We start from the raw sequence: 26,034 nt of genomic DNA, 5'->3' as shown, positions 1-26,034 counted from the left end.
TTTTTAAGAAATGTGACCCTGGCATTAACTAAAGCATATGACTAAAGCATTTTCAGTCATTAAAATAAAATATAAATATTAAAAGTAAAACTTAAACATAAAAAAGTACTAAAATTGCTAAATCTAAAAAAATAAATAAAAAAAGTAATTAAAGTTTAGAAAAAAAAAATTACATAAAATATTACTAAAACTTAAACTACAATTAAACTGAAAACTGAAAATATACAAATGAAAGAAAATTCAAAATATTAATAAATAATTTAACAGTATATAAATAATACTAAAATAACACTGGCAAATACAAACTGTAGAAAAATGCAATAAAATAATTTAAAATAAAATAAACAACTGGTAGAAGTGTACACCAGTCAGAGAGCTTTAACATGTAAGAATTCATTGCATTATATAATATTTTACACCAGGGTTATCTTCTTTATGAACCACTGCAGATGCAGCTTGGATTTACTTGTCTAAAAATAAAAGTGAGCCATTTTTTTTCAGTGTTTTTACATTTCTTCATGCAAGTCAGGTTTTTACCCTGATCTATTTTTATCTCTAACATAGTTTGGAGCCCCTCTTTTTTTAAATCAACAGTTACAGCATAGGTATCAGATTAATTACTGCAGGAGCGCTTTTAACATCTGCTTCAGTGTCATGTCTAGTGGGGCGAGTGTGTTCTCTGGCCTCGACGGAAGTGTGAAGGGTGCGAGTTAAAATAAGAACAGTGGCGTCTGGGAAGGTGGCTGACTGGGAGCCACAAAGACACGTAGAACGCTCCGTTTCCTTAGAAACACCACCACACCATAGAAGTGAAGATCGTGTGCGTCGATGATTGAGTGTGCGATGGTATGGGCGGGATGTTAGCGCGCTGTAAACACTGCAGGAGGCTGTTGTGTTTGAGAATGTGTGTGATATGCAACTAATTGCATTGTAGTAAGCATTGTCAGAGAACATACTAGATTACCAATGCCGAGTTCTCAGGGTAGATTACGAGGGTTTGTGTATGTTTGTGCTTCGGTGTGTGTGTGCATACTAAGAAGAGATAGTGAACATAATGACTAGTTAAGACTACAAATCAACACTAAGAACTCCCCACGAATGATTGTGGCCGGCGTCTATTCTATTTGCACGCGCTGTTTCAGGGCCTGTAAGTATGTAAATCAGATAACGGTGCAAATGGGTTCACAAAATCTGGAAAACACAGGAATCTGATGTAGGTTTTCATGCTGCAACTGTTTAGTGAGTTTCCCCCCCCAAGAACGTACTTGTAAGAGCATACTTTGCTAATGATGGAAGCACAAATGCGTCCAAACTCTTGTGGATGTCCCTAAAGGTATCTACGGCTCCTCCACAGAGTGGGCGGGCGTGAGCCGTGGCCCCGCTCGCTCTGCCGGTCAGCGCCGCTGGTTGCGAGTGCGGTGTTGAGAGCTGCAGGTAGCTAAAGGAGAGGAGAGGAGGGAAGGCGTAGGCTTCATGCTTTATGTTTTCAGTAATTAAAACAGCATTAGGCTATTTATTTTCTCTCCCCGTGCGTAGCTGATTGGGCATGAGGGAAATGTGGGACTCGCAAAGCCGAGAAAAGAGCACAATTACACGCCATCAGCAGACAACATTAACTCACTAATAGGAACACGGCAATAAAAGTTTATTATTATGGTGTAGCGATGATTGCCTGGTTTAAGCTAACATTTATAATACTTAGCGATGATTAGGAGGCGAGGGCGGGTGAGGGGGGAAGGGTCACGAAAGATAACGGAAGATGGAGCGGGAACCTTTTCCTCCTGCTTTCTCCTCGGCGCATTTGATCAGGGAGAGAGAGGGATAAGGCTGAGGGTCTGTTCCTGAGAGGATAGCACTCATTAGCCAGCCTTCCAGACCTCCATTATCTTCTTCTTCGCTAATGTTCTCTACCACTTATTCAAGATGGCTCACCTCCACACGGATCCCACGCTATTGGCTGCCACCGTAATGAGCGAGAGATGCGGTCGGAATAGAGTAAGTGTGTTTAAAATGAGTTTGCTCTTCGAGCGCCCTTTCCCCGGAGAGGCAACGGCGAGATGCGTAACGCCTATGGATGTTGATCCTATTCTTGTGGAGGACCCTCATAGACCCTGCTCACCTCATAAACACATACATACTGCTGAGTCTAGGCAAATACTACCCAGCAGCACCTGACATTGCGAGCGATTAATGTATGCAAAGCTACTTAAAAGAGAGAAGAGGGGCTGCTGGAGGAAAACTAAAAATATGATGATGAGAAAAGCATGAGAAAGAGGGGAAGATTTGTGTCAATAAGGAAGAGAAGGGGACAGGCTAGGGAATGAGGTGAGCGCATGGTGAAACGGGAGGTAAGTGTGGTGGGCTCTGCTTCAAAACCTAGTAAGCTGACTTGACATGTACTGTCTATGGGCAGCTGCCTATAAATGAAAACTTATAAGTGATTTGAAACGCTTTACATAGGCACCAAAAATGGTGTGTTGTTAGCATGCTGCTAAGCTAAAAATACTCATAAATATATATAATAAACAATCTATCTATCTATCTATCTATTGATTGATAATCAAAACTTCCAGACATTTACTGTTTCTCCTGATCAAAACTGTTGAAAATTGTTCTATGAGTTTCTTTCTATGTTCATTAATTTTATCCATATATTTAATTAATAACTAAAATATTAAATAACAAATACAAAAATTAAATAGCAATTCCACATCCATATCCTGTTTGCAACCTCATTCAAGTTCAGGAATTGGAATTTAAAATAAATCTTTAAATCTTTAAAATCTTAATAATACTTGAGGAAAATATATTTGAGATTAAATTGTCCATTTAAAATAATAATCATTAATCATTTTGAAATTATTTTCTCAATACTTTTCAGTATTTAACATTTCTCCTGCATTGTCCGAAATCTTTTTTTTTTTTTTTACACTGCCCTGTAAAAAAAGAATTGTTGGTTTAACTTAAAAAAGCAATTTAACTGGTTGCCCTAAAATTTTGAGTTAATACAATGAAGGCGATTGGTTTAAATCAACAGAAACTCAAAATATTATGTTATCTGAACCACATTAACTACTGACGTTGCTTTGACAAAAGAAAAAATGTTGTGATAACAAATAATGAAAATAATTTTTTACAGTGTGAAGTTGATGCAATGCATTCTGGGATTACTTTCTCTGCAAATGCAATGTTGCCTTAGAATTTAGCCAAAATTATGTATCTTAAGAGGCAGCATAATTACCCTGCCTACCTTTTGGAACAGACTTCATGGCTATAATGCTTTAAAAAGCTGCCTACGGAGGCAGCTCGCTAGGTTTTGGAACGGAGCAGTGGAGTACGAGAGAGATAGGGCGGCTTTTCCTTCTTTGCAATTCTCTCCACGTCAGGGGGATAAATTATTCAGAGCCCAGGGAGACTCTGGCCTCATCGTGTAATGAGAAGGACACGCATTGATACCAAATATTGCTGTTGGGAAACTATCGATTGGAGAGCTATTTGTCCAGAGTTTGGTCTGGAAGCGAAAGCTGTCAGCGGCTTTTAATATGACTGACACTTACGTAGAAGCCCAACTCACAGTTCGCCCTCCTCCCTCCCCATCTATCCATCCATCCATCCATCCATCCATCCATCCATCCATCCATCCATCCCTCCCTCCCTCCCTCCCTCCCTCCCTCTTCATCCATCTCTACCATTCCCTCACGTCCCTGTAGTATAAAGGGGATTTACTGACAGAGGGGGGGTGGGGTGTGAGCGAGACAAAATGTGCACAGTATGGAGAGCAAGAAACACTGTCAATAAGGTGCCAGCAGCACAATTAACGCCTGCAGGAAATGCAGCAAGTCAGCGCAATGGTTACTCTTTGACCTCTGACCCCACATCTAAAGGTCACCAAAGAGTGAAAACATGCCTGTCTTGTTCTCAACACTGAGATCTAGTTAAAAACAGTTAGTCTGGTGCATAAAAGTGAGGCGAGTATCAAGTAGCTTTCATGCTCAACTTCCTCTCTGTCCTTGGGCGAACACTGGTGTGTATCTGTGCCGTAGGATCTGGCCCAGGAGGGGAGAGGAAGCTTGCTTTGGCCTGGAACTGAGAAGTTCTGGCTTTCCTATGGGGTATAAGGTACGCAGAGGAGTCTTGTGGTTCCTCCAAGGTGGTCTGATGTCCCTGCCGAGTTTCAAATGGAAAATCTGAAACTCTCTTCCTCACGCGAACGTCTCGGTGTTTGTGTGAAACTATTCTGGATCACATAAGGGCAAGAAATGAGTAAATGTATAAAAAGTACACAATGCAATTCCAAATTGTGCCACCACAACATCCAGATCTCAAAGTTATTTCTCTAAGTGCAGAAAAGGAATATATTTGAGTTTGTGCACATACACTGGTATGTGTGGCACGCTAACGGCCATCTACGACAGCGCGGTCGGTGGCCTGAGAGAACAGAGAACACTAATAACCCTCCTCTTTCCCTCTTTCACACACACACACACACACAGACCTACAATTACAACATCAATGTGTGGCAGAGACAAAAAGAACCGAAAACATCATTACAATTACAGTCTACAGACTCTTCAGAGAGGAGAGAGGAGGTGAAAGAGACATATAAAGAGAAATGAGAAAGAAAAGAGAGACTTAATGAGAGGGAAAAACCTACAACAACAAATCCTCTGATTCAAAGCTAGCATTTTCAGATAACTTCGGCTCAATACTCAAATCAGGTCATTACAGTCTTAGTCAGCTTATTCTGGCCAATAACTGTGCACTTAGAGACACTGTCTTCCTGACGTATAGGACTACGGTTCCTCTGATAAAAAATGATATATACATTTCTATTCTTAATTTTGGGGTACGTAAGACTTTCCAATGTTTTTGAAAGACATACAGTACATAAATACAGTAAAAACATTGAAATATTGCGAAACATTACAATTTAAAATAACTATTTTCCATTTTAAAATGTAATTTATGCCTATGATGGCAAAGATGAATTTTCAGCAGCCATGAAAATCCAGTCTTCAGTGTCACATGATCCTTCAGAAATCATTTTAATATACTGATTTGGTACTAAAGAAATATTTCTTATTATCAATGTTGAAAACTGTTGGACATTTTTGTGGAAACCATGATAATTTTTTTTTTTTTCAAGACGAAGATTTGGTAACTTAATTTCTAAACAGACTGCTAAAAGCCAAACTCATGGAAGTTGCCAAAAGTCAGCCAATTAGAGAGAAGTGCATCAGTCGGTCAGTGATCAGACTGCAGGTGGTCTATGGACAAGCTGTCTGAGGCTACTACATTCTAAAAAATGAGAAAGGATTCTGATGAGATTTAGTCTTAAAATGGTGTTCTGTAACACATGAGTTTAAACTTATGTTTTATTGACTTTTTATTCACACATTGACATCTGTGCTTGCTATTCGCACTTAAGCCTGCAAGCAAACTCTCACACATGACAAATAAGTCTCAGAGAGATGTACAGATGGACCGGCGCCTTTAGAAGAGGCCAATGTCTCATTATTAACGTGCATTTGAAGTGTGCGCGACTTTGACAGTATATAAGTGTGTGTGTGTTGTAAGTGGGGGAATCTAGGCCCTGTTAAACCCGGCCTTCCTCGGGGACTGCTCAGCTGGTGAAGGGGGCTGGGGGGGTTGGCACAGGGGTCTGTAGCTCTAAGAAGTCAAATTACCTCTGAGCCCGACTCATCAGCTCCTCGTACACCCACACGCCACACACTCATTAATGGTGTACTCGCCAGAATATTAGCACAGACAGGACTCGCAAACACGCACGCGAACGGCACCAAAGTAACACTCGTGCTGCAAGCCATGGACATAAAACTCTCGGAGCAACTATCCACGCTTCGCTACACACTCGCACGCATACACAACACGCAAACACACAAAGGGATGCGCGCAAATATCTTCAAATAAACGTAACACATTCTCTCGCGCACACACATACACACACAGGGGCATTCTTGCGGGTCTCTAATGAAGCCCCAGTTGTGACGGCATGGAGGCGTCTGAGGCTCCGGCGGGATAATTATGCCGCTCCCTCGCAGCTGAGTTTGGCAGATGTAGGGGAGGGGTGCGAGCGGCGCCGAGCACGGAATAACGAGCGCGGGGGAGCGGAGGTGGGATTCGGCACGGACCCCGCCATCCGCCATTAGCAGCTTGGCACCGTCACAAATGAGTGTTTTTCACCAGAGCACCGGGAAGGGCTGCGAAATTCCAACAAATTCTAAGCTCGCACTCTGTCGCAACACCCAGAGACGGCGAGAGAGAGATCGAGAGAGAGAAACACAAACAAAAGCAGGGTGGAAACAGAGGAAGATGGGAAGGGAGGGGGGGAAAGGTTCACACCGCCATGACCGGATTTGTCACCTCTCTCAGCGCAGGGAGCGCAGAGCGTGGCACCATGGGAAATTACCAAATCAGAATGCATTGATTTTCTTCAGGGAGGAGGCAAAAACATTCCTGAAAAACTGACATGGTTGAGAATTAAGAAGGAGATTGTATCAGACCTTTGTATTATTGAGAGCAGAGAGTGGTAGACTTTTGTTTTGTGAGGATGCGGAATAAAAGCGCTCTATTGTACGCCTCTGGTACGCAGGGACCGCGTTCGCGTCAGGCCAACTATTACATCTTCCTCTCTCTCTCGTACCTCCTCGACTTCCATTTGTCTCTCTTTGTCCTCTTGTACTGTAATTACCATAGTGTCACCAAGGTAGGACCGTGTGCTTCACTCCAAAGAATAACTTAAAGTAATTGTATAACTGTGCGTGTATGTGTGTGACAGAGCTATCATAAGTGTGAAGAAGTCCCACAGCAGTGGATGGAAAATAATCTCCAAATGTTGTGCTTTCTGCCAGCTTTCTCTCCCACACATTTCAAGTCCTTAACGGTCCTTTTCCCAGGTTTGGTCAGCTGAGTCATCCGCCGCAGGGAAGTTGACCTTGCAGGCCGCTGTCACAGGAAACCAAGTCGCAGCGCTTGCTGCTTTGACTGCGACGTCACCCCGTATCTGACGATACGTGGCATCTGCTACAGCTGTAGTATTTAACACTCGCCATTTCTGTCGCTAGCTGAAGAACAGCTGCTTTTGTTTCACAGCTCTTTTAGTAGACACAACCTGCGTTTCAAAATCTAGTGAGCTGCCTCACTGCCGACCTTTCCAAGACAGCAACCTAACCTTCGTGGAACATCAAGTAGGCCTACATGGAATCTTCTCTCGAAGAATTCCTTTTAATTTCTGCAGATCTTTGAAAATTCTACACAGGCAGCAATGTATGCCACACTAATAGAACTTCACCTGGGATTTTGCAATGGATTTCAATAGAGTTTGCTAACAGAAAACAAACATAATACATAGAACAACGTTTATATCTTACAGTACCTAATGAAATGTAATTTTTTTCTCTTAGTGAAAGTTGTATTTTTTCCACTGAGCTTATAATAATGCAAAGGATTCAAATTGCCTAGAATTTGCCCCCCCCCCAAAAAAAGATGCATAGAACAGTCTTTGTGTCGGGAATGTGCCTCACTAGGTTTTGGAACAGAGCAAATAGTCAGTGTCACTCGTTCATTGGTTCATTCACTCTACTCAGTCCGTCTTCATCTCTCTGATGGTAAATGATCAATTTCAAGGTGACCCTGGCTGAATTACGGTGAGTGTTTTGTGTGTGTGCGGGCGGGCGGGCGGCTGCAGCCTGGACCCAGTAATTAACACCAGCGCCTAATGAAGTCCAGCTGCTCACCGCGCAGACTGAGAGGCTGCCAAAAACCAGGAGAGCCCCTGTCAGCCAGCCTCATCCTCCTCGCTCGCTCTCACTCACTTCCGAAGGTCAACCTCCCTCATCAGCACCCGGTCAGTTCATCTCTCCCTCTCTTTCTCCCTCCCTCTGTATCTTTTCCTCCCGCAACATCTCTGTACCAAGAAGGGAGGGAAAGGCACTGATCATGCATTCCTCTCATCTCATCCCTAGTTCCTTGCCAAATCTCCCCCACTTCCCCTCTGTCCCACGGACCCCTCCCCATTTCGGACATTTGTCGCATCCTTCAATCTTTTTGATGCTCAATAATCTTCCTCTAACTTTATTCTCTTAATCTCTCCATCGGTTCACCATCTGAAATCGTTGTATGAGTTCAAGGTGATATTTGGATATTTTAGTGATGATGAACAGCCAATAAGAGCACAGCAGGATAAAAAAAAGAGCCAATCAGAGAGCTCCTTCGCCATCCCAAACTTTTGAAATAGGTTGTCTATACACATAAAAAACACAACATTTTATAATGTACATTCTGTGCAAAGAAAGACATACTGTGTAATATGGATGTAACACGACTGCACAGTTTAAGCCAAAACTAAAGTAAACAGACTTCTGAGTCGTATTTACTTGTGCATCAGGCGAAAAGCACAATTTCTAATGATGGACAATATTAAAATTTTGTCTGACATTATTCTTTTAAATTTATTATGATATGGTTGATAGTGCTAACTAGCTAACATAGGAAAAATTTCTATACAATTAAAATGAAAAACAAAATTAGACACTACATTTGTTACATGTGCCCTACGTCCATGTTCTATTTTCTTCAAATAGACTCCATTTCCCACAATCCTCCACATAGGAACCAATCATGCACTCACACCTGTTTCCCATCAGTGACCCTTTATAAGCTGCACTCAAACACACACACATTGCTAAGTATTGTCTAGCCTTTGTTCTACCTTGTCTCCGTGTTTCCTTGTCCTTGCCTAGCCTTGCCTGTGTTTTTGACCCTGGACTGTTTTCCTTGTTTGATGATTGTTTGCTGCCTGCCTTGACCATAGCCTGTGTTTGGATTACTCTTTTGCCTTGCTTTTCCTGTATCTGTTTGCTGGTGTATGACCTACTGCCTGTCCGACTACACTCTCCTGTATTAAAGCCTGCATGTGGATCTCCAACTCCATTGCCCTGTCCCGTACATTACAACACTGAACTACAATATTCACACCGTTATAATGTACAGTAAGAAAATAGCTATTCATTTTCGGATTTGCTAAATATTACTTTTAAGAGTGTTATTATAATATATAATATACATTATATAATATGTATAATAAAACATGATATATACTAACCAATACAGTTTTTTTTTATCTCTAATATCTGGCATTGTAACAATATATCATGCATCCTAAGTTCAAACTCTTAAAAGGCAATCAAATACCTTTCCTCAATCAATCGCATGATTTGAGGTATCAGTCTATAGTCCAAATAAAGTTGGAAAGCAAGTTAAAGTTGAAAACTTATGAGCTATATACCACTAATTAATGAAAAGAATGCTCTAAATAAACGAGATGCAACTCAAAGCGAGAATCATAAAGACCGAATGCCTCTGAAAACAGAGTTATACATACAACAAAAACAAAAAGACAGCCAAACAGCAGAGGAATGTTAGAGGCATACCCACAGGGTAAAAGTGAAGATTTAGAGTGAATCCTAAAAGAAGCCTAACAAGAGATAGGCCTATCTTAGATCTACCATGTCCCACACCTTCTATTTTTTATCTACAAGTCACACCTCTGAATTCCCTTTTGCATTCATCCTTCCTGCCTTCCATCTCCTCTCCCACTCTGACTCCTATTCCGGATCAAAGCCAGGGTTCCTGTCATACAGGCACCTCTCACCGCTCCTCAGAGAGCGGCCTTTGAAGAGTCCGACCCCAGGTGGCCCCTTCTCCCACACACGGGCTTGAGCACATGCACACACTCTGAGGGGCCTCCACCCGTCTCTCTGGGACCTCCGCCCCCGCCCCTTCCATCGAGAGTGTGCCTTCCCCTGATTCCTACACATCTCACATAGAGCACTGATGAGCTGTGACATCCGCTTATTCCTTCCTCCCACACACACACACACACACTTATATACACTCACACACTGAGCTGATGTGCAGAGGCAAGATCACACCAGACAGCAGATGTTAATTATCAGCCAGTATTTAGGGGAATTTTTTTGCAGAGTTTACCTGGAACCGCTGTATCACCTGCACCGCTCTGCTGTTCTAACATCAACTAGACAAGCCTATGGTCAACTTGGGTTGTTACAAGATCTACACCTTCTCCCCACCTCTTCTCCTGTTAAAACACACTCCCCTGTACACCTTGATTCGCCTCCTTAAAGGGACAGTTCACCTAAAAACAAGAACCCTTCATTTTTAAACCATTTACTTTCATGATGTGCCAAACCTTTTTTTCCCCTGTGGTCCAAAAATGGAATTTTAAAAGTGAAAAAAAGTGTCCCATACTCAGAATTTGTGCATTTCACCCATCCAAGTGCACACACACAGCAGTGAGTAGTGAACACACACACATCATGAACACACAACTGGAGCAGTGGGCAGCCATTTTTGCAGCGGAGTGATTGGGGGTTAGGTGTCTTGCTCAAGGGAACCTCAGCTGTGGGCAATGAAAGTACTGTTCATTCACCATTTCCTGCTGGTACTGAGACTCGAAACCCGAAGCCTTCAGGTTTCAAGTCAGACTCTCTAACCATAAGGCCGCAACTGATCTTTATTAAATTGCGCTGGCCGCTCTTTTCCACGTAAGTACCAAGAATGGGAACTGGAGCTTTCAAGCTTCAAAAGGGTTGCAAAGCATCATTAAAATGGACCAAATGATTAATGCTCTAGATTTAAAGTCTTCTTTAAATTTAGAGCCAAATAAGTCTCATTCATGAATGAATCATTCAGACTGAATCAAATGACTCATTGAAAGGGTCCAACTCAAAAGAATGACTCATTCACAACTAGACGTTACTAGAGCTCTCATGAATTGAAGGAAACAGTCATAGGGAAAATTTAACAATAAAGTAGAAAAAAAAAGGACCATGTGGTTTCAGACTTGAAATCTAGTGAATGAATCATATCATATTTTATTATACTTTTATGATTTTTATAGGTCCTTTTGAAACTTTTAAGCTTCACTCAATGTTCATGGAAAACAACAATCGGAACATTATTTTAAAAATGGAACAAAAAATATTTATGTATAAATACTGACAAAATTTTCATAATTGGGTGAACTAACTTAACACTCCACCCTTATCACATTTCCACCCCCCCTCATCACGCATCCATTGTGTAACGTCATGTGCACGTAAGTCCTCTTCGCCAGCAACGACAGATGCCACTGTCACTCGAGAAAATAAATTCAGAATACTTAACGAATTAAGTGAGGAGCAAATTGCGGCTGGCCCCCTTTCATTATGCACAGATAGGCAGGCAGCTTGTTTGTCTTTTTAACAATTACCGCACGGCATGGAGAAGGGAGGGTTGGGAGACTGACGAGCTCCTGATATTGCCGCTCCTTCCCCTCCACGGCAGCTGGCTGAGACACACCTGGACGGATCTGGGACGGCGAGGAGGGGAAGGGGGGAAACGGGGCAGCTGCACCTCTACCAGATATACCTGAGAAAGATATGTATACGCATGCTGCTAACATACCAGCATGCAAAAGACCATTCAGACCTAGCAACTTCCTCTGTCAAAGATTACAATATATCAGTACACCAGATCAGCTAAAGACACATTTCCTATGCAGTCTTTCCTCTAAATACACCTGCAACCTCCACCCATGCGATTTCACCACGTCGGCCACAAGTGTACCTCATTTTCCATTCTGTTCCCACACCTTTTGGAGGAGGCTCCCCCTGAGCAGTTCTCTTATAGATCTCCAAACAGCTTGTAATTACCTTTAATAAACAGCATAAGAAGCAAATCAAGCGCAAACGTGGCAAAATGAGCTCTCAGGGGGATCAGACATCACTCAGCCTTGCAAACAAACATTTCGGCAAAACATTGCTGCCTCACTCCCTTTTCAACATGACATTCTCTGTGGGGGCTATTCAAAGGAGGGAGGAAAGGAAGAGAGAGAGTAAAGAAATTAAATCAGTGGTGTTTGGTCATGGAGCAGGTTAGGGGTCATGTGGTATGTTTGAGTTTGAATGTGAATATCTGTGTATAAAGTACAATAAGAACACATGATATACACTGTAAGCACCATACTGGTTATTTATTTTATCCATAAATTTAAATTTTTAAATTAAATTTTCACATTTTTTAAATTTATATGTATCTGTTACTTAATGTAACTTTTTTAAAAACACTAATAATTTAATAATACTGTTGAAAGTAAACTTAAGAAAATAAATTAACTATATAGTTTTAGAGTTTTATTTTTAATTTATTTAGAAAAAATATATATATATTGAATAATATAGACCAATGCATGAAAACTGGCTTATTACTGACCAGAATTTTTATATTGCTACATCCCTAGTATACTGTACATACACTACCATTCAAATGTTTGAGGTCAATAAGAGTTTTTAAAAAGAAATTAATTACTTTTATTCAGCAAGTATGCATTAAAATGATTAGAACTGGCATTAAAGACATTTAAAATATATTACAAAATATTTCTATTTCAAATAAATGATGTTTTGAACTTTCATTAAAGTGTCCTGAAAAAAGAAAATTACCGTTTCTAAATAAATTTTAACAGCACAACTGATTTAAAATTGTTTCTTGAGCAACAAATCAGCATTTTAGAATGATTTCTGAAGGATCATGTGACTGGAGTAATTTAGTTTTGCCATCACAGGAATAAATTTACATTTTAAAATATATTAAAATAGAAAACAGTTATTCACAATATTATATATTTTTATATAATATATAATTTATATAATTATACAATTTTTTAAATATATTTTTTACATTTTTATTCAATTTATTTTATTTAATTTTTTTACAAATAAATGCAACTCATTTCAAAAGCATTAAAAAAAAAATCTTACAAACCTTCAACTTTTAAATGGCAGTGTATACAGGTTATGCAATGATGTGTTCAATGTGTTTAAGGCATGATATACACTATATACAGTCAAACAGTTGCCACCAACAGGGTCATCAGGACCCCGTCGCAAAGTGTACCAAATAAATAAATAAACTGACATAAAATATTGATTTTAGATTACTTTATTATGTGAGTGAAATGAGACCGCAGACTGATACAAGAGACATAAAACTAGCTCAGCTATGTAGAAAAATCAGTTACCAGTTATTCAGTTTAGCAGTCATTATAGACATTTTTTTCATTTAATATGGCCAATTTGAATCAAGTATTCCAGAGCCCCATGTAGTAAAAGCCAAACATATGCAGATATGTATGAGTTTAACCGTGCACGTGTGTTGCATTGATTTGGTCAAGCTCAACTCCCTCATCCTTCTCTCTCCCTCTCTCTATCACCTCTAGCAGCGCACCCTCCATCATCCCCCCTCAAACGTTGCCCGGCCCCTCTGAGGTTCCGCCTGGCTAGCTCCAGGTGGTCTATGATGTGCATGAGGGGCTGTCATCTGTTCCCATGCTCACGTACTTGCCACATGGGCTGCAGTAGAGAGCGCCACACCATTAACAAGCCATAAAAACCAACCCAACCCTTTTAAAACATCAGAACACTGAGGAATAACTGCTCTCACCAAAGCCACTCAACCTAACATCGGCTCGGCGTGCACAATAGAGACATCAGGGGCTGGATAACAGGGAGTGACATGCAATGTGAAGGAATGATGATTTCTTTTGCTCGCATAACTATAGAATGGAGGGGGCTGGAGTATGGCTATACACACACACACACACAGTGTGGCCCTAGGCTAGACACTGGCTTGCTCGTGTACAGGCGCTCAGTGAAGTGAACCCTCATCCACATTATCTACATCCATTGACTCCTAAAGCTTCTTGTGTGCTGCCTCATTAAGTCTGCGCTGACACAGAGAGACCGCGCCAGGTCTCCTTTAGTAGCCAGTCTCCGTGTACGTGTGTGTGTGTATTTGTGTATTTGTGTAAGTGTGTCTCTACAGCATGAGATGGGCATTACCTACAGCAAAATAAAAAAGGAACTGCTCTACAGTATCACTTCCTGAAAAAAAAAAAAAAAAAGAGCTCAAAACAACACTGGTCATCTTTATGAGACAACATTAAGACAACAAATCAATCCCACAATCTTTACTTTGCACTAAAGAAATTATCGACTTCAGTAACTGCTTGTGCACATGAAAACAGATTTTCGACAAATAACAGCTGTGATGTGACAAGATTCAAATATGGAAAAGCGCACCCACAGTTGAGACAAGAAGACTATTATGACATCACAGAGAACACCCTGGGGTCAAACGGCAAGCATCTATGTGGTGTTGCCTTGACAACACATGTGTGACTCGTGCTCCAGGCGTTAGAATCACTGGGATGAATAACTAAGAATCAACGGTAACATTAGCAATACTCTCTGGAGAGCAGTCTCACTCAGGTGTATGTGCGTTCATGCCCCTGGCCCAGCCCCATGCACAAATAACCACTATGGCAATGTGTGTTGGTGTATGTGTGAGCTTATGTGTGTAAGCTGGCAGAGGGAATTGGATATGGAAATCAAATGACATGATAATAAAACTAAGGTTGCGCCCTTTTATGTTCCTTTTTTAGGGGTCATATTATGACATCATATATTCATACTCAAATCATATTCTACTACTGAAATAGAAGAGTTTCATGTACTTTGTTTAAACCAAATTGAATTGAGGATGTCTTTTAAATTCCAAATAATTTCCTGAATTTTAAATGATGTTACAAACAGGATGCAGAATTGCATTTTAAATTTGAATGTATGGAAGCAAAATGAATTCTAAAATTCTAATAAATGTATTCTAAGAATGATGAATTTTATGAAGCTAAGAATGTTTTAGAATGTTTCAACAGACGGACAGATACAGATAGACAGATAGATGAGACAGACAGACAGACAGACAGACAGACAGACAGACAGACAGACAGACAGACAGACAGACAGACAGACAGACAGACAGACAGACAGACAGACAGACAGACAGACAGACAGATAGATAGATAGATAGATAGATAGATAGATAGATAGATAGATAGATAGATAGATAGATAGATAGATAGATAGATAGATAGATAGATAGATAGATAGATAGACAGATAGACAGATAGACAGATAGACAGATAGATTCAAAATGCTCCATTTATTTTAACAAAGCTTCAAAAACATTTAGTTCCAAGCTCACTGAATACAGCACCACCACCCACATTTACAGTATATTCCAACAACTCCTATTCTCTATTAACAACGAGGAAGTGGGATAGATAGACTATTATTATTTCTAAACCATATTATGAACTATACCACCATAAAAAGAAGATGCTATTACTCCACTTGCTATATAACTAACGACAAGAGCAGTATGTGGAGAAAGTCCACAAAACATTATTGATTTAATCTGTCGCAATGTAATTCAGGCTTTGCAGAGACCGTTAGATGGGGACTCTTGAGTCATTTCTTATTTCGCATGCGGCAAAAAACTGCCTGTTTAATTCTGTGGGTCAAAAAGAGTATGGAAAATGAGCATGAAAAACTAAATTAAAGGGGCCTGAGGGAAAATAAATGAGTGAAAAATGAAAAAAAGTATGGTATGACCCCTTTATGTGACCAATCATGCACTGTTGTCTACTATAGCCCCGCTCCTTCTACTCAAGCAGTGAGAGATGTATGTATGCTTGAGGGGGGTCATTCATTCAGGTAATCTAGCTAAGAATGGAGAGAGATAAGGGGGAACAAACCTTGCAGCTGGGCAGGCTCTCCTACGGGCCGTCCGACAGGCAGGGAGGGTGGAAAGAGAAGGCAGGGTGACAGTTAGTCAGCAGCTCTATGATCACATGAGGGTTAGATGGTGGAGGAGGGGTCAGACATGGGGGTCATGGCTTACTCATGGTGACGTTATGGAGGGAGACTGGGCTGCCATGGTTTTGCATGTCTTAAATTGTCAAAATACACTACAACTAGAAAATAAACCATTGGTAAGGGGTGAGTTTACTCACACTCATTGCAAATCTATAGCAAATCATAAGGACCACTTTAATGATATTTTTTTTTGTCATTTTAACTTGATAGCACACTTTTATTACTAGGAAAAGACTAAACTTCTGCTAAATTACTCTTTGTGTTCCACAGAATAAAAAACATCATACATGTTTGGACCGACATGAGGGTTATTAAATGATGCCAAAATTCGATGAACTATTCTTTGAGCATTCATTATCCTAACATGCTTCTAGAATGATCGTCATATACAAACAAACAAACTTAAATGGATAGTTCACCCAAAAATGCACTCACCCTCATTTCGTTACAAACCTGTATGACTTACTTTCTTCTGCAGAATAGAAAAGAAGATATTTTGAAGAATGTTTCGACTGTTTTTTAACCATATGTGACCCATGCTGGCAAAACGAGTCGCAAAGAGCAAATTTTCAAAAATGAGTTTGAAAATTGTTATTCTCAAACTTTCAAAATGATGTCTGATTTGTTGGAAACCGACAAAAAAAAAAATGACTGAGCTACACCTGTTTGAAGTTGAAAGTCAATTCTGAGAAAAATCGAGTTAAAGTTTTCTGAAGGTTCCAAAACAAAATCACCTAGCAAAAATCCCTGGTAATACCACCAAATTTGGCACAAACCAAGTCAAAACCCATATCTGTAGGAAAAATATATATATTTAACTTTTTTCCATGATTTCACAATTTTATGTTTGATAAACATTAATGAAACAGACAGCTTATATATTAAGACCTACTTTGTACCGCACGTAATATAATGTTACACATCAGATGTTTTTCCCTAACAGTTAACCAAACGTTCACTTAAGACATAACAGATAATGTTTGTGTGAATACTCTCCAAGACAGATTTTTTGAAATACTATACTACTACGGGATTGTACGCTATCTGAGGCGTCTTTGTGCGTGCGCTTTGGATCCGTTAGTCAGCACGAGTAAGATCGTTTTGTTTACATCAGCATGAGTTTGAAAATCACATTTCATTGGTTCAGACTCATGCCATCGAGAATTTGCTATGAATATTCACCAAGTTGGAATGCTTCGCTTCACAACGATACCAAACGTGCTGAGGGGAAGCGCCAGTTGTCGAGGAAAGGTACTCCTCTCAGAAAACATACAAATAAAGATACTTTTAGGTGTTTAATTGCTATTTGGAGCATTGGGATTGCTAGACAAGGGCTTAATGAACTAATTTTTGTGATTGACATTTTTCACTTGTTTTGCCTGTAGCTCGAAATTTAGCCCATGAGCATTCCGACTCATTTTGCCAGCACGGGTCACATATAATGAAAGGCAATTGGGTCTAAAACAATACTGGACCCCATTGACTTTCACTGTATAGACAAAGAAACAGGTTTTTTAAAATGTCTTCTTCTGCGTTCCACAGAAGAAAAGGTCATAGGTTTGGAACAACATGGGAATAAGTAAATGAGTGTGCATGACTGTGTGTAAGATGTACAACAGCGTGTCCTCTAATGTTCAGCCCTGAACCTATCACTGAGAAAGATCACAGTGGCACGATACACAAGGCCTTGGAAAAGTGAAACAGAGAGAGAGGGGAGAGAGAGAGCAGAGATGAGCAAGGGAGAATCAGGGTTGGACGGAGGGGGGTGAAGAGGCTGACTACAGCTCAATCCACTAATAAAGGCAGATGAAAGGGAGGTTAAACACAATATGCTAATTGAAATGTGTTGGCTGATTAAGGGCGATTGAGAGGAGAGTGGACGTGCTGTGAGTTCTGTACGCCGGTGATTAGTGCAACATTAGTGTCTGCATGCTTTTCCTTGCGACGTGCCCAAATGGACGGATGAAGATAGAGGTGTGGGGGGGGGGGGGGGGTGGATGGAGAGGTGAAATGAGAAAGGCCTCTTTCTGCTCGCCTCTCTTACAGTTCCTATACTCTCGCCCAACATGAAAAGCACAGGAAAACATAGAAAACTTGTCGAACCCCAAGGACTGCATTGAGGTCCAAAAAACAAACTTTCCTATGTGCGTCTAGCCTGCCTAGCAAAACACAAACATTATAAAACATCACACCTTATCACAAGGAGTGTCAAGAACATGTCAAGGAAGAAATGTGGAATACTAGGCCGAGCTCCTTACTGTAATGTCTGAGAGGCCTTGTGCTTTGTGTCTGCTTGTTTGCTACTCAAGCTTATTTTTTCCTCTCTTGTCTTGCTTATCTGTCAGTCTGTCTGTATTTTTATTACTATTATTTTTCTGTGCACAATCTTTTGTGTGTGAAGGTCTCTCAGGAGCACAGAGGTTTTTTATTCTTCAGGCTTTATTGTTTTCCGCTGCACAGCTGTAGACCCACGGGGTGCCCCCTGCAGGTGTGAGAGTGTGTATGTATGTATACGTGTGCGTGATTTCGAGCGTTCGCTCTCAAGAGTATGCGTTTGCGCAAGCTCTCCCCCTGCCAGCAGGGCGCGCCGCTGCGCAGAGGCGATCATCAAGGGGTGCTGTGCTAAATGAAGACTAAAATTAAAAGCAGCGCACTGAGATGCCAGTGACTATGCGGGCAAGTCCCCATGAGGGTGGCCCGACAGTGGGACGCGACTTCTTTTTGGCCCCAAACTAACAGCCTGGCTCAGAAGGAGTTCTGTTATATTAATATGAATATAAACTCACTGAGCTGGATCGAGCTACCTATCTCATTTTCATCTGCATCCCTGTCAGGGACAAGTCAAAATGGCGTAATTTTTTTGCTAGCGCTGCCAAAGTCTTTTGCTTTATTAGGCAGATGCTGTAGAGAGTGACAGGAACGTTTATGATACATCACCTGTATACGCACACATGCTAACTGGTGTATTCTGACCCTTAAAGGATTAGTTCACTTCAGAACTAAAATTTCCTGATAATTTACTCACCCCCATGTCATCCAAAATGTTTATGTCTTTCTTTCTTCAGTCGAAAAGAAATGATGGTTTTTGAGGAAAATATTCCAGGATTTTTCTCCATATAGTGGACTTCAACGGGGACCAACGGTTGAAGGTCCAAATTGCAGTTTCAGTGCAGCTTCAAAGGACTCTACATGATCCCAGACGAGGAATAAGTGTCTTATCTAGCGAAACGATCGGTCATTTTCTAAAATAAATAAATAAATAAAAATGTATATACTTTTTAACCACAAATGCTCGTCTAAAAAACCAAAAAAGCGTGACGTAGGTGTAAGTACTGCGGTAGGGCGAAAAACAGTTTCTGCTCCAACTTCAAAATTGTCCGACATCGGTGTTTTACCTTTTTTTTGTAAAGGCTGTTTGACTTAACCTTTGCATGTTCGCTTTGTAAACACTTATCTAAGTTATGCGTGACTTAATCATGCCTTTCCAACATGATTACGTAATGCGTGGCGCATCTCAGAGCAGCAGAGCCATGCAAGATAAGCATTTGTGGTTAATATATATATATATACACACATACACACACACACACACACACACACATACATACATACATATACATATACATATATATATATATATATATATATATATATATATATATATATATATATATATATATACACATACATACATATATATACATATATATATATATATAGACACACATTTTTTTTTTACACACATATATATATATATGAAAATGATGTATGTGTGTGTATATATATATATGTATGTGTGTGTATATATATATATATATATGTATGTGTGTATATATATATATATATATATATATATATATATATATATATATGTATATGTGTGTGTGTATATATATATATATATATATTTTTTTTTTTTTAGAAAATGACTGATTGTTTCGCTAAATAAGACCCTCATTCCTCGGCTGGGATCGTGTAGAGCTCTTTGAAGCTGCATTTAAACTTCAATTTGGACCTTCAACCCATTGGTAGCTGTTGAAGTCCACTATATGAAGAAAAATCCTGGAACGTTTTCCTCAAAAACCTTAATTTCTTTTCGACTGAAGAAACAAAGACATAAACATCTTGGATGACATGGGGGTGAATAAATTATCAGAAATATGAATTCTGAAGTGAACTCATCCTTTAATGGAATGATTCAAAGGATAATTGACCCAACAATGAAGATTATGTCATTATTTACTCACTTCATGTTATTACAGTGAGTTTTTAGTGTTTTTTTAAATGATACATTTTATTTTTAGAAGCATATATAATTTATTAAAAATGACAAATAACTTAAAAGATACACACACACACACACGACGCACGCACACATTAAAGATTTAGAATTTATACCCAGCTACATGTATTTACTTGGTGACACCTTTTATTTAAATGAACAGAATTCTCATTCTTATAACCTTATAGTTCAGCCATGTAAACTGTGTAACAACTGCTCAAAAAAATTCTATTTCTGTGTTAGTCAGAACAAGTACAACACGGTATGTAAATATATATATAATATGAGACAAAGTAACACAAAAGTAAATAATGACAATTTTTATTTTTTGATGAACTGGGTGAAACATAACATCAACACACATTACATACTCTATTTAGGCACCCTCTTTGCATCACACCACCAGTCACTCAACTAAATGCCACAACGCACCACAATTCTCAGCTCTGTTCTTTCTTTCTTCACTTCAGTCCAGTCAGCCTGTGTCATGTCTGAGACAGGTCTTGGTGTGGGGCAGTGAAATGTGTAGAGTAGTGTCTGTCTCCTCACAGGGGAAATGAGAGGGTTTACACCGGCTCTCACATTATGGAGTGTGTGCTTCCAGAAAATATTACTGTTATTGCCAGGATTTTGTTTCCCTGGTAAGTCAGAAAAAGTCCTTCACTAAAGTACTTCCTACAAATAGTCCTGTAGTGTGACAAATTAAATTACAAACACTTAATATGAGGTCATAATGTATAATAATTATAAAAGTAGTTTTAGATGAAATATAGCACATCACACTACTGTATACTACTGTCACAGAATTATATGTCATGTCAACTACACAGATAAACAACGAATATGCATATTATAAAATATAATATATTAATTTTTCATATATCTGGATCAGTGTCCAGTAAAAAGTCTTTAATTCAGAAAAGATCATCATTTCATTTCATAAAAAATTGTCAAGCACTAACAGACCAATGGGATGCCTCCACTTTAAAAGGTGACTAGCCAATGAGATCAGACGACCCTAAACAGAAGCTGAACAGACTATTACTGCAACATGAAACTAATAATAATGCAGTACAAAAACCACACAGTAAATAAAAGTCTGCATGACCCTGTGCAGTCTGGAGCCGTCGGTTGTTTGATGAAATCAGGGCAGCGCTAATGAAATTCATTTTTCCCGTACACGCGGATTGCCGCCTCCGTGCTAAGGAAAATCGTTACGCGGTCTCTCTGCACAGAGACAAACGTCTACATTAAATAATCACACGGCTTCAATCAACAGGCAGGGAAAAATAAACCCACATTCCTCCAGGCTCACCGCCTCCTGGAGAATGGAGCTCTGATCGCATTCGCCTGCCTCACCAGTCGGATTAATTAAAACACTAGGCTTTTTCCACCCCTCCCATCTTGGTGTAATCAAGCTCTTTTGCAGCAAACCGCAACAGCCCGAATCTTTATCGATTCCCTCACCTATGCTCAATGCCGCTTACATGCAAACGCAGGCGGTGAAGATTTGAAACGACACCGACATAATCTAAACCTAAATTAAAGATCAAGTCACAAAACCTCAAGGTGCCCTAACCACCTGAAGCATGCCTTAGGAAGCCTTCAGGTGTGTAAAACGAATGTTAAAGGTGTGTGTGGATTTTTTTTTTTTAATTTGTGGGAGGAATGTCTCTTGTGATTGGTGCACGTTCCTCTTGGGCTGTTGGCAGAGCAATGTGACGGTACAGAAAATGACACAGGCAGCGTGCTCACGCAGTGGTGGGGCGCTCACAGGAAGGACACGAGAGAAAAGAGGAGAGGAGAGGAAGAGAGGGGAGCAGATGTTGCAAGTTTGAGGAGGTAAACTGATTGAGATGAGGTGTCACCTCAGCCTACTGGTGACTGTGAGAGTGAGAGAGGGGAGGGGGACAGAGCTGGAAAGAGTGAGAGGAAGGGAAGGGTGGGGGGAGGCTAGGTGAGGTATGATCACACCTCGACAAAAAGGTAGGACGACTGAAACGGGGAACCGAGTGTCTGCGTATCAACAAGCAGGCAGGATTTTGTGTCTGTCTGTGTATGCAAGCTCTGATGTGTCAATCACATATAAGCGCAGGTATGTGTGGGTAGGAATGCACAGGGACTTCACATCTACTAAATTCACATCTTTCAACATATATGCAACAACCACACTCGCACACACACAGTTGGTTTTGGCAGAGGAGCACGCATGAATATGCATAGTGAAAGCACTGATGAAACACAGGAGGCGGAGAGATCAAATTCATGCATTTCCACAGCTGCCAAACGGTGAGCAAAAAGCACAAAGCTAAATTGTTCTATTTAACACGGCAGGAGAAGAACATGTAACCTACTAAATGCTCACTCAATTAGTAAGTTCAAGCCAAACAATTAGTGACAATTAAATATATGTCACAGTGAAACTGCATTGAGTCCATTTGCTGTCAAAATCAGCTATTTCAGTAATTGTTTGATATTGACACAACCAATCAGAAAGCACATGTAATATAAATGAGGCTGTCTACAAAATGAATGATTTCTAAATTGCTGCATACAATTATGACGAGAAAGGACCATTCTTGACTTAACACATGAATTATAATGAATTTCATTGCTTGAATATAAAGTAAGATATTTATATTTTTATAAATGCATTTGTGCATACATAACATGCTTAAATTGACGTTGTTGTGGAAAACGAAAAACGGGCTTTTAAAATCTGACCAGCCCTTATGACTGTGATTAAAGTATGAGGCTGGTTGTGGTCGTCGGAAATTATTAGGGGTGTAAATACTCATGGTTCGGTTTGTATGACTGTTTTAGGGTCACGGTTTTGATACGGTTCGATATGTAAATCTAATGTGTGTATGTAAATGTACATACAAAAATAATAGCACAAACAAATACAATAGAGCAAAGATACATTTTTAATTTATGTGGTCTATCTTCAGGTGGTCTTTTCAGGTACAGAAACTGAATAAAATATTCAAATTTAAAATAACTCAGTCTTCACTGTATAAATTAAATATAGATTAATCCTTTTTTTTGTCTTGTTGTTTGATTAACATTAAAAACACAGACTTCAGCAGTTATATTAGGCTGCTGGGTCACTTTAAGACATAATGCACAGATCCAAAATACTGAATCATGCTTTTATTTCTCAGCTGTTTACATTCACTTAAAACATAACCGACTGTTTACAAGGATACGCTCCAAGACAGGTATGTTGAACATTTTGTGTGAATTTGTCAGCCCAAGTGCGAGAATAAATTAAAGAGAACTCAATTTAGTATTCGCACGCTGTCTGAGGCGCGACTCTCCGCATGTGTGCGTCAGATGTGTGTGTACAAAAAACTTCACACAGCGCACCCAAGTCCTCTTTCACGTGCTCGAATGTTTAAATTGGCGAGGCTTAAAAACATGTGCAACTTTTGTAACAATGCAGCACTGGCACTATGAAGACAGTGACTGTTCTGTCAACTGTCGCTTTCGTTATTGCTTTGTGTCTGTCAGAATAAGCACTGAGTGCCTGTTTAAACAGAGAAGGCAATGTGTGCTGTTTCAGTCTCACCTGCGCTCGTGCGCTATCAATACACGGGTGATGATGGTGTAAATGACTCAAGCAACCAAGGTGCAACTGAACTTAAGGTGGAGAATGGTACAGTTAACAGACAACTGTTGCACCCATCTAACATCTATAGATCTACATACAGTCAAATAAAAATGAAGTATCATTACTCTCATCTGGACCATGTTCACTACATTTTTTTTTAAAGTGGTCACAGAGCTGCATAATGTAAGTATCCCTGTTGTACATATTTTTTATTATTTTAGTTACAAAAAAAAGCACTGTGCATGCTTCCAAATTCCAGAGTAAAAGGCAGACTAAAATATCAAAGACTTATAATAGCCTCACTATTCATATATCAAAGCTGACAGATAGTGTAGCTTTTTAATGATTGCTTCGTAATCTCAAAAAGAAAGAGGAAGACAGAGAGCAAAAGCGCTAAAACTAGAACTCCTTTGTGATCTAGCTTCAATTTTCTGGTGCCTAACGCAGAGTCTGATAAGGTTAATACACGACTCCCTTTTCATTATTCAAAGACGTCATCAATCTTTGAAGAGGGGTGGAAAAAATAATAAAATAACAACGGCACTTAAAATAATCTGCCTCAATTCCATAATTAATCTCCTCCAGCTTTTCTGACAATTATGATGTTAATTAACCCAAAATTCCCTTCATGGCGATGGGGAGAGACATACGATCCGCCTTGCTGTCTCACACGCAGCCTCTATCTCTACCATCAGTATCTTCAGAGAGGAAAAGTGAGAGAGGATGGAGGGATGAAAGGAGAGAGCTCTCAGCGTGGTCCAAATTGGATTGTGTTGGTCTGAGATTGGGCAGGTTGGATGCAGTTAGGTTGTGATTGAATGGTGAAGGGTCAGGTGAGATGGGAAAGAGGAATGGAAGAGAGATAGGTGGATGGATAGAAACAGGGTGGGAGGTTAAAGACAGGGCGGTTAATATGGGAATAATTGGGTGCTAAGCACTTCCATGCTCATTTAATGAAGGAGAAAATGAACATGGAACCAAAGGGCCCTAGAATTAAACTCAAAATTCCACCCACATAAAATAAGGACAGACAAAAAGAAAAGTGTAGATTGCAAACACTCACACACACACATAAGTCTATGTGGTTAGGCACAATGTCCTTTTTAAAGACAGATGCAGCATGCTCACAAGGACTCTAAGAATATATCAGGTGGCTCCGCTTTAGAATCGGCTGTCAGGATCGGAGAAGGCCGGGAAGTTGCTGAGGCTCAGAGCATTGCACCGTTTGTTCTGTGAAATTACTCACAGGCCCAGCTCGTTAATCTACACTACAGTGTGCTGCTGCAGCAATTATTACTTAAAGAATAACAACACCAAGGGAGGAGGCATATAAAACAACTACAAAGGAACTGTTTGGTTAAGCTAATATACTGCAGCCAGGGCCACTAGCCAAAGAAACACGAAACATACAGTAGGATGGAAAATATCATCCACCAGGAGCCAACGTTAAAAAGTGCCACCCAGCACTCAATAGCATTATAGCGTTTGAGGAAACATATTCAAAACATCCCTATAACATAATTAGATAAGTCATAGAGCCCTTTATTAGTTCAGCTAACCTAACATAATTAGAATTCCAACATCGGTAAATAACACCCCCTCCACGTGCACATGTAGTTACTCTATTCGTAAAATATCTGCAACAAAGAGCAAAATCTGTGTAATTGTCCACAACAGACTACAGGAATTAAATGAAGTGGAATAAAATAGAACCTAATTGTTTGTTGGCCTTTGCTGAAGGAGCGAGACCTGCAGTCCTAGTCTCGGCTGCATGGTGAAGAGTTAACAGAGCAATCAGACCTGCAGCCGAGGCCTCAGCTGCGTAGTCAAGTGTTAAACAATGGAACAGCTGTTGAGAGCGATGTCTGCACTTCCAGAAATAGAGCTGTTCATTTCACCTGTCTGTCTCACACCTGTGTGCAGGGAGTGAGAGAGAGTGCTGGGGCAAGACTAAGGCAGCAAATAAGGGTAGGAAAGCAGGAGGAGCGACTGGCAAGCATCCAAACACACACGCACGCGTGCGCTCACACACATACACACACACACACACGAACGCACGCTCACTAGCAGAGGAAACTATGGGGTCAACTTACCGATCATATGATTGGCAACATGGATCTGGATCTCTCGTTCTGTCTCAAAGGTCATTTGGCATTTGATGCACTGATACGTCTTCTTCTACAAGGAAAGATACAGGATTGGAATTCACATTGAACAGGCTTTTTTAATTCTCCACACATTCACAAACACCCAACCTATCCTGCTGCAACGAAAGGGAAAAGGCAGTGATTCTCCTATCTGTTACACTGAGCTGAGACAAAAGCACAGGTAAAGATTGA

At 40.1% G+C, this 26,034-nt stretch overlaps 1 protein-coding gene across 1 annotated transcript in view; it reads right to left on the bottom strand.

The window, feature by feature from the left end:
- Positions 1 to 26,034, bottom strand: part of znf423 (zinc finger protein 423) — a 143,415-nt gene that overhangs the window by 62,563 nt on the left and 54,818 nt on the right. The window contains 2 exon segments of the mRNA XM_048169047.1: positions 15,680 to 15,700; positions 25,789 to 25,873. Coding sequence (XP_048025004.1) covers positions 15,680 to 15,700; positions 25,789 to 25,873 — 106 coding nt within the window.

The sequence above is a fragment of the Megalobrama amblycephala genome, linkage group LG19 (assembly GCF_018812025.1).
Source record: "Megalobrama amblycephala isolate DHTTF-2021 linkage group LG19, ASM1881202v1, whole genome shotgun sequence".
Classification (NCBI taxonomy): domain Eukaryota; kingdom Metazoa; phylum Chordata; class Actinopteri; order Cypriniformes; family Xenocyprididae; genus Megalobrama; species Megalobrama amblycephala.
This window is presented reverse-complemented; position numbering and strand designations above follow the sequence as displayed.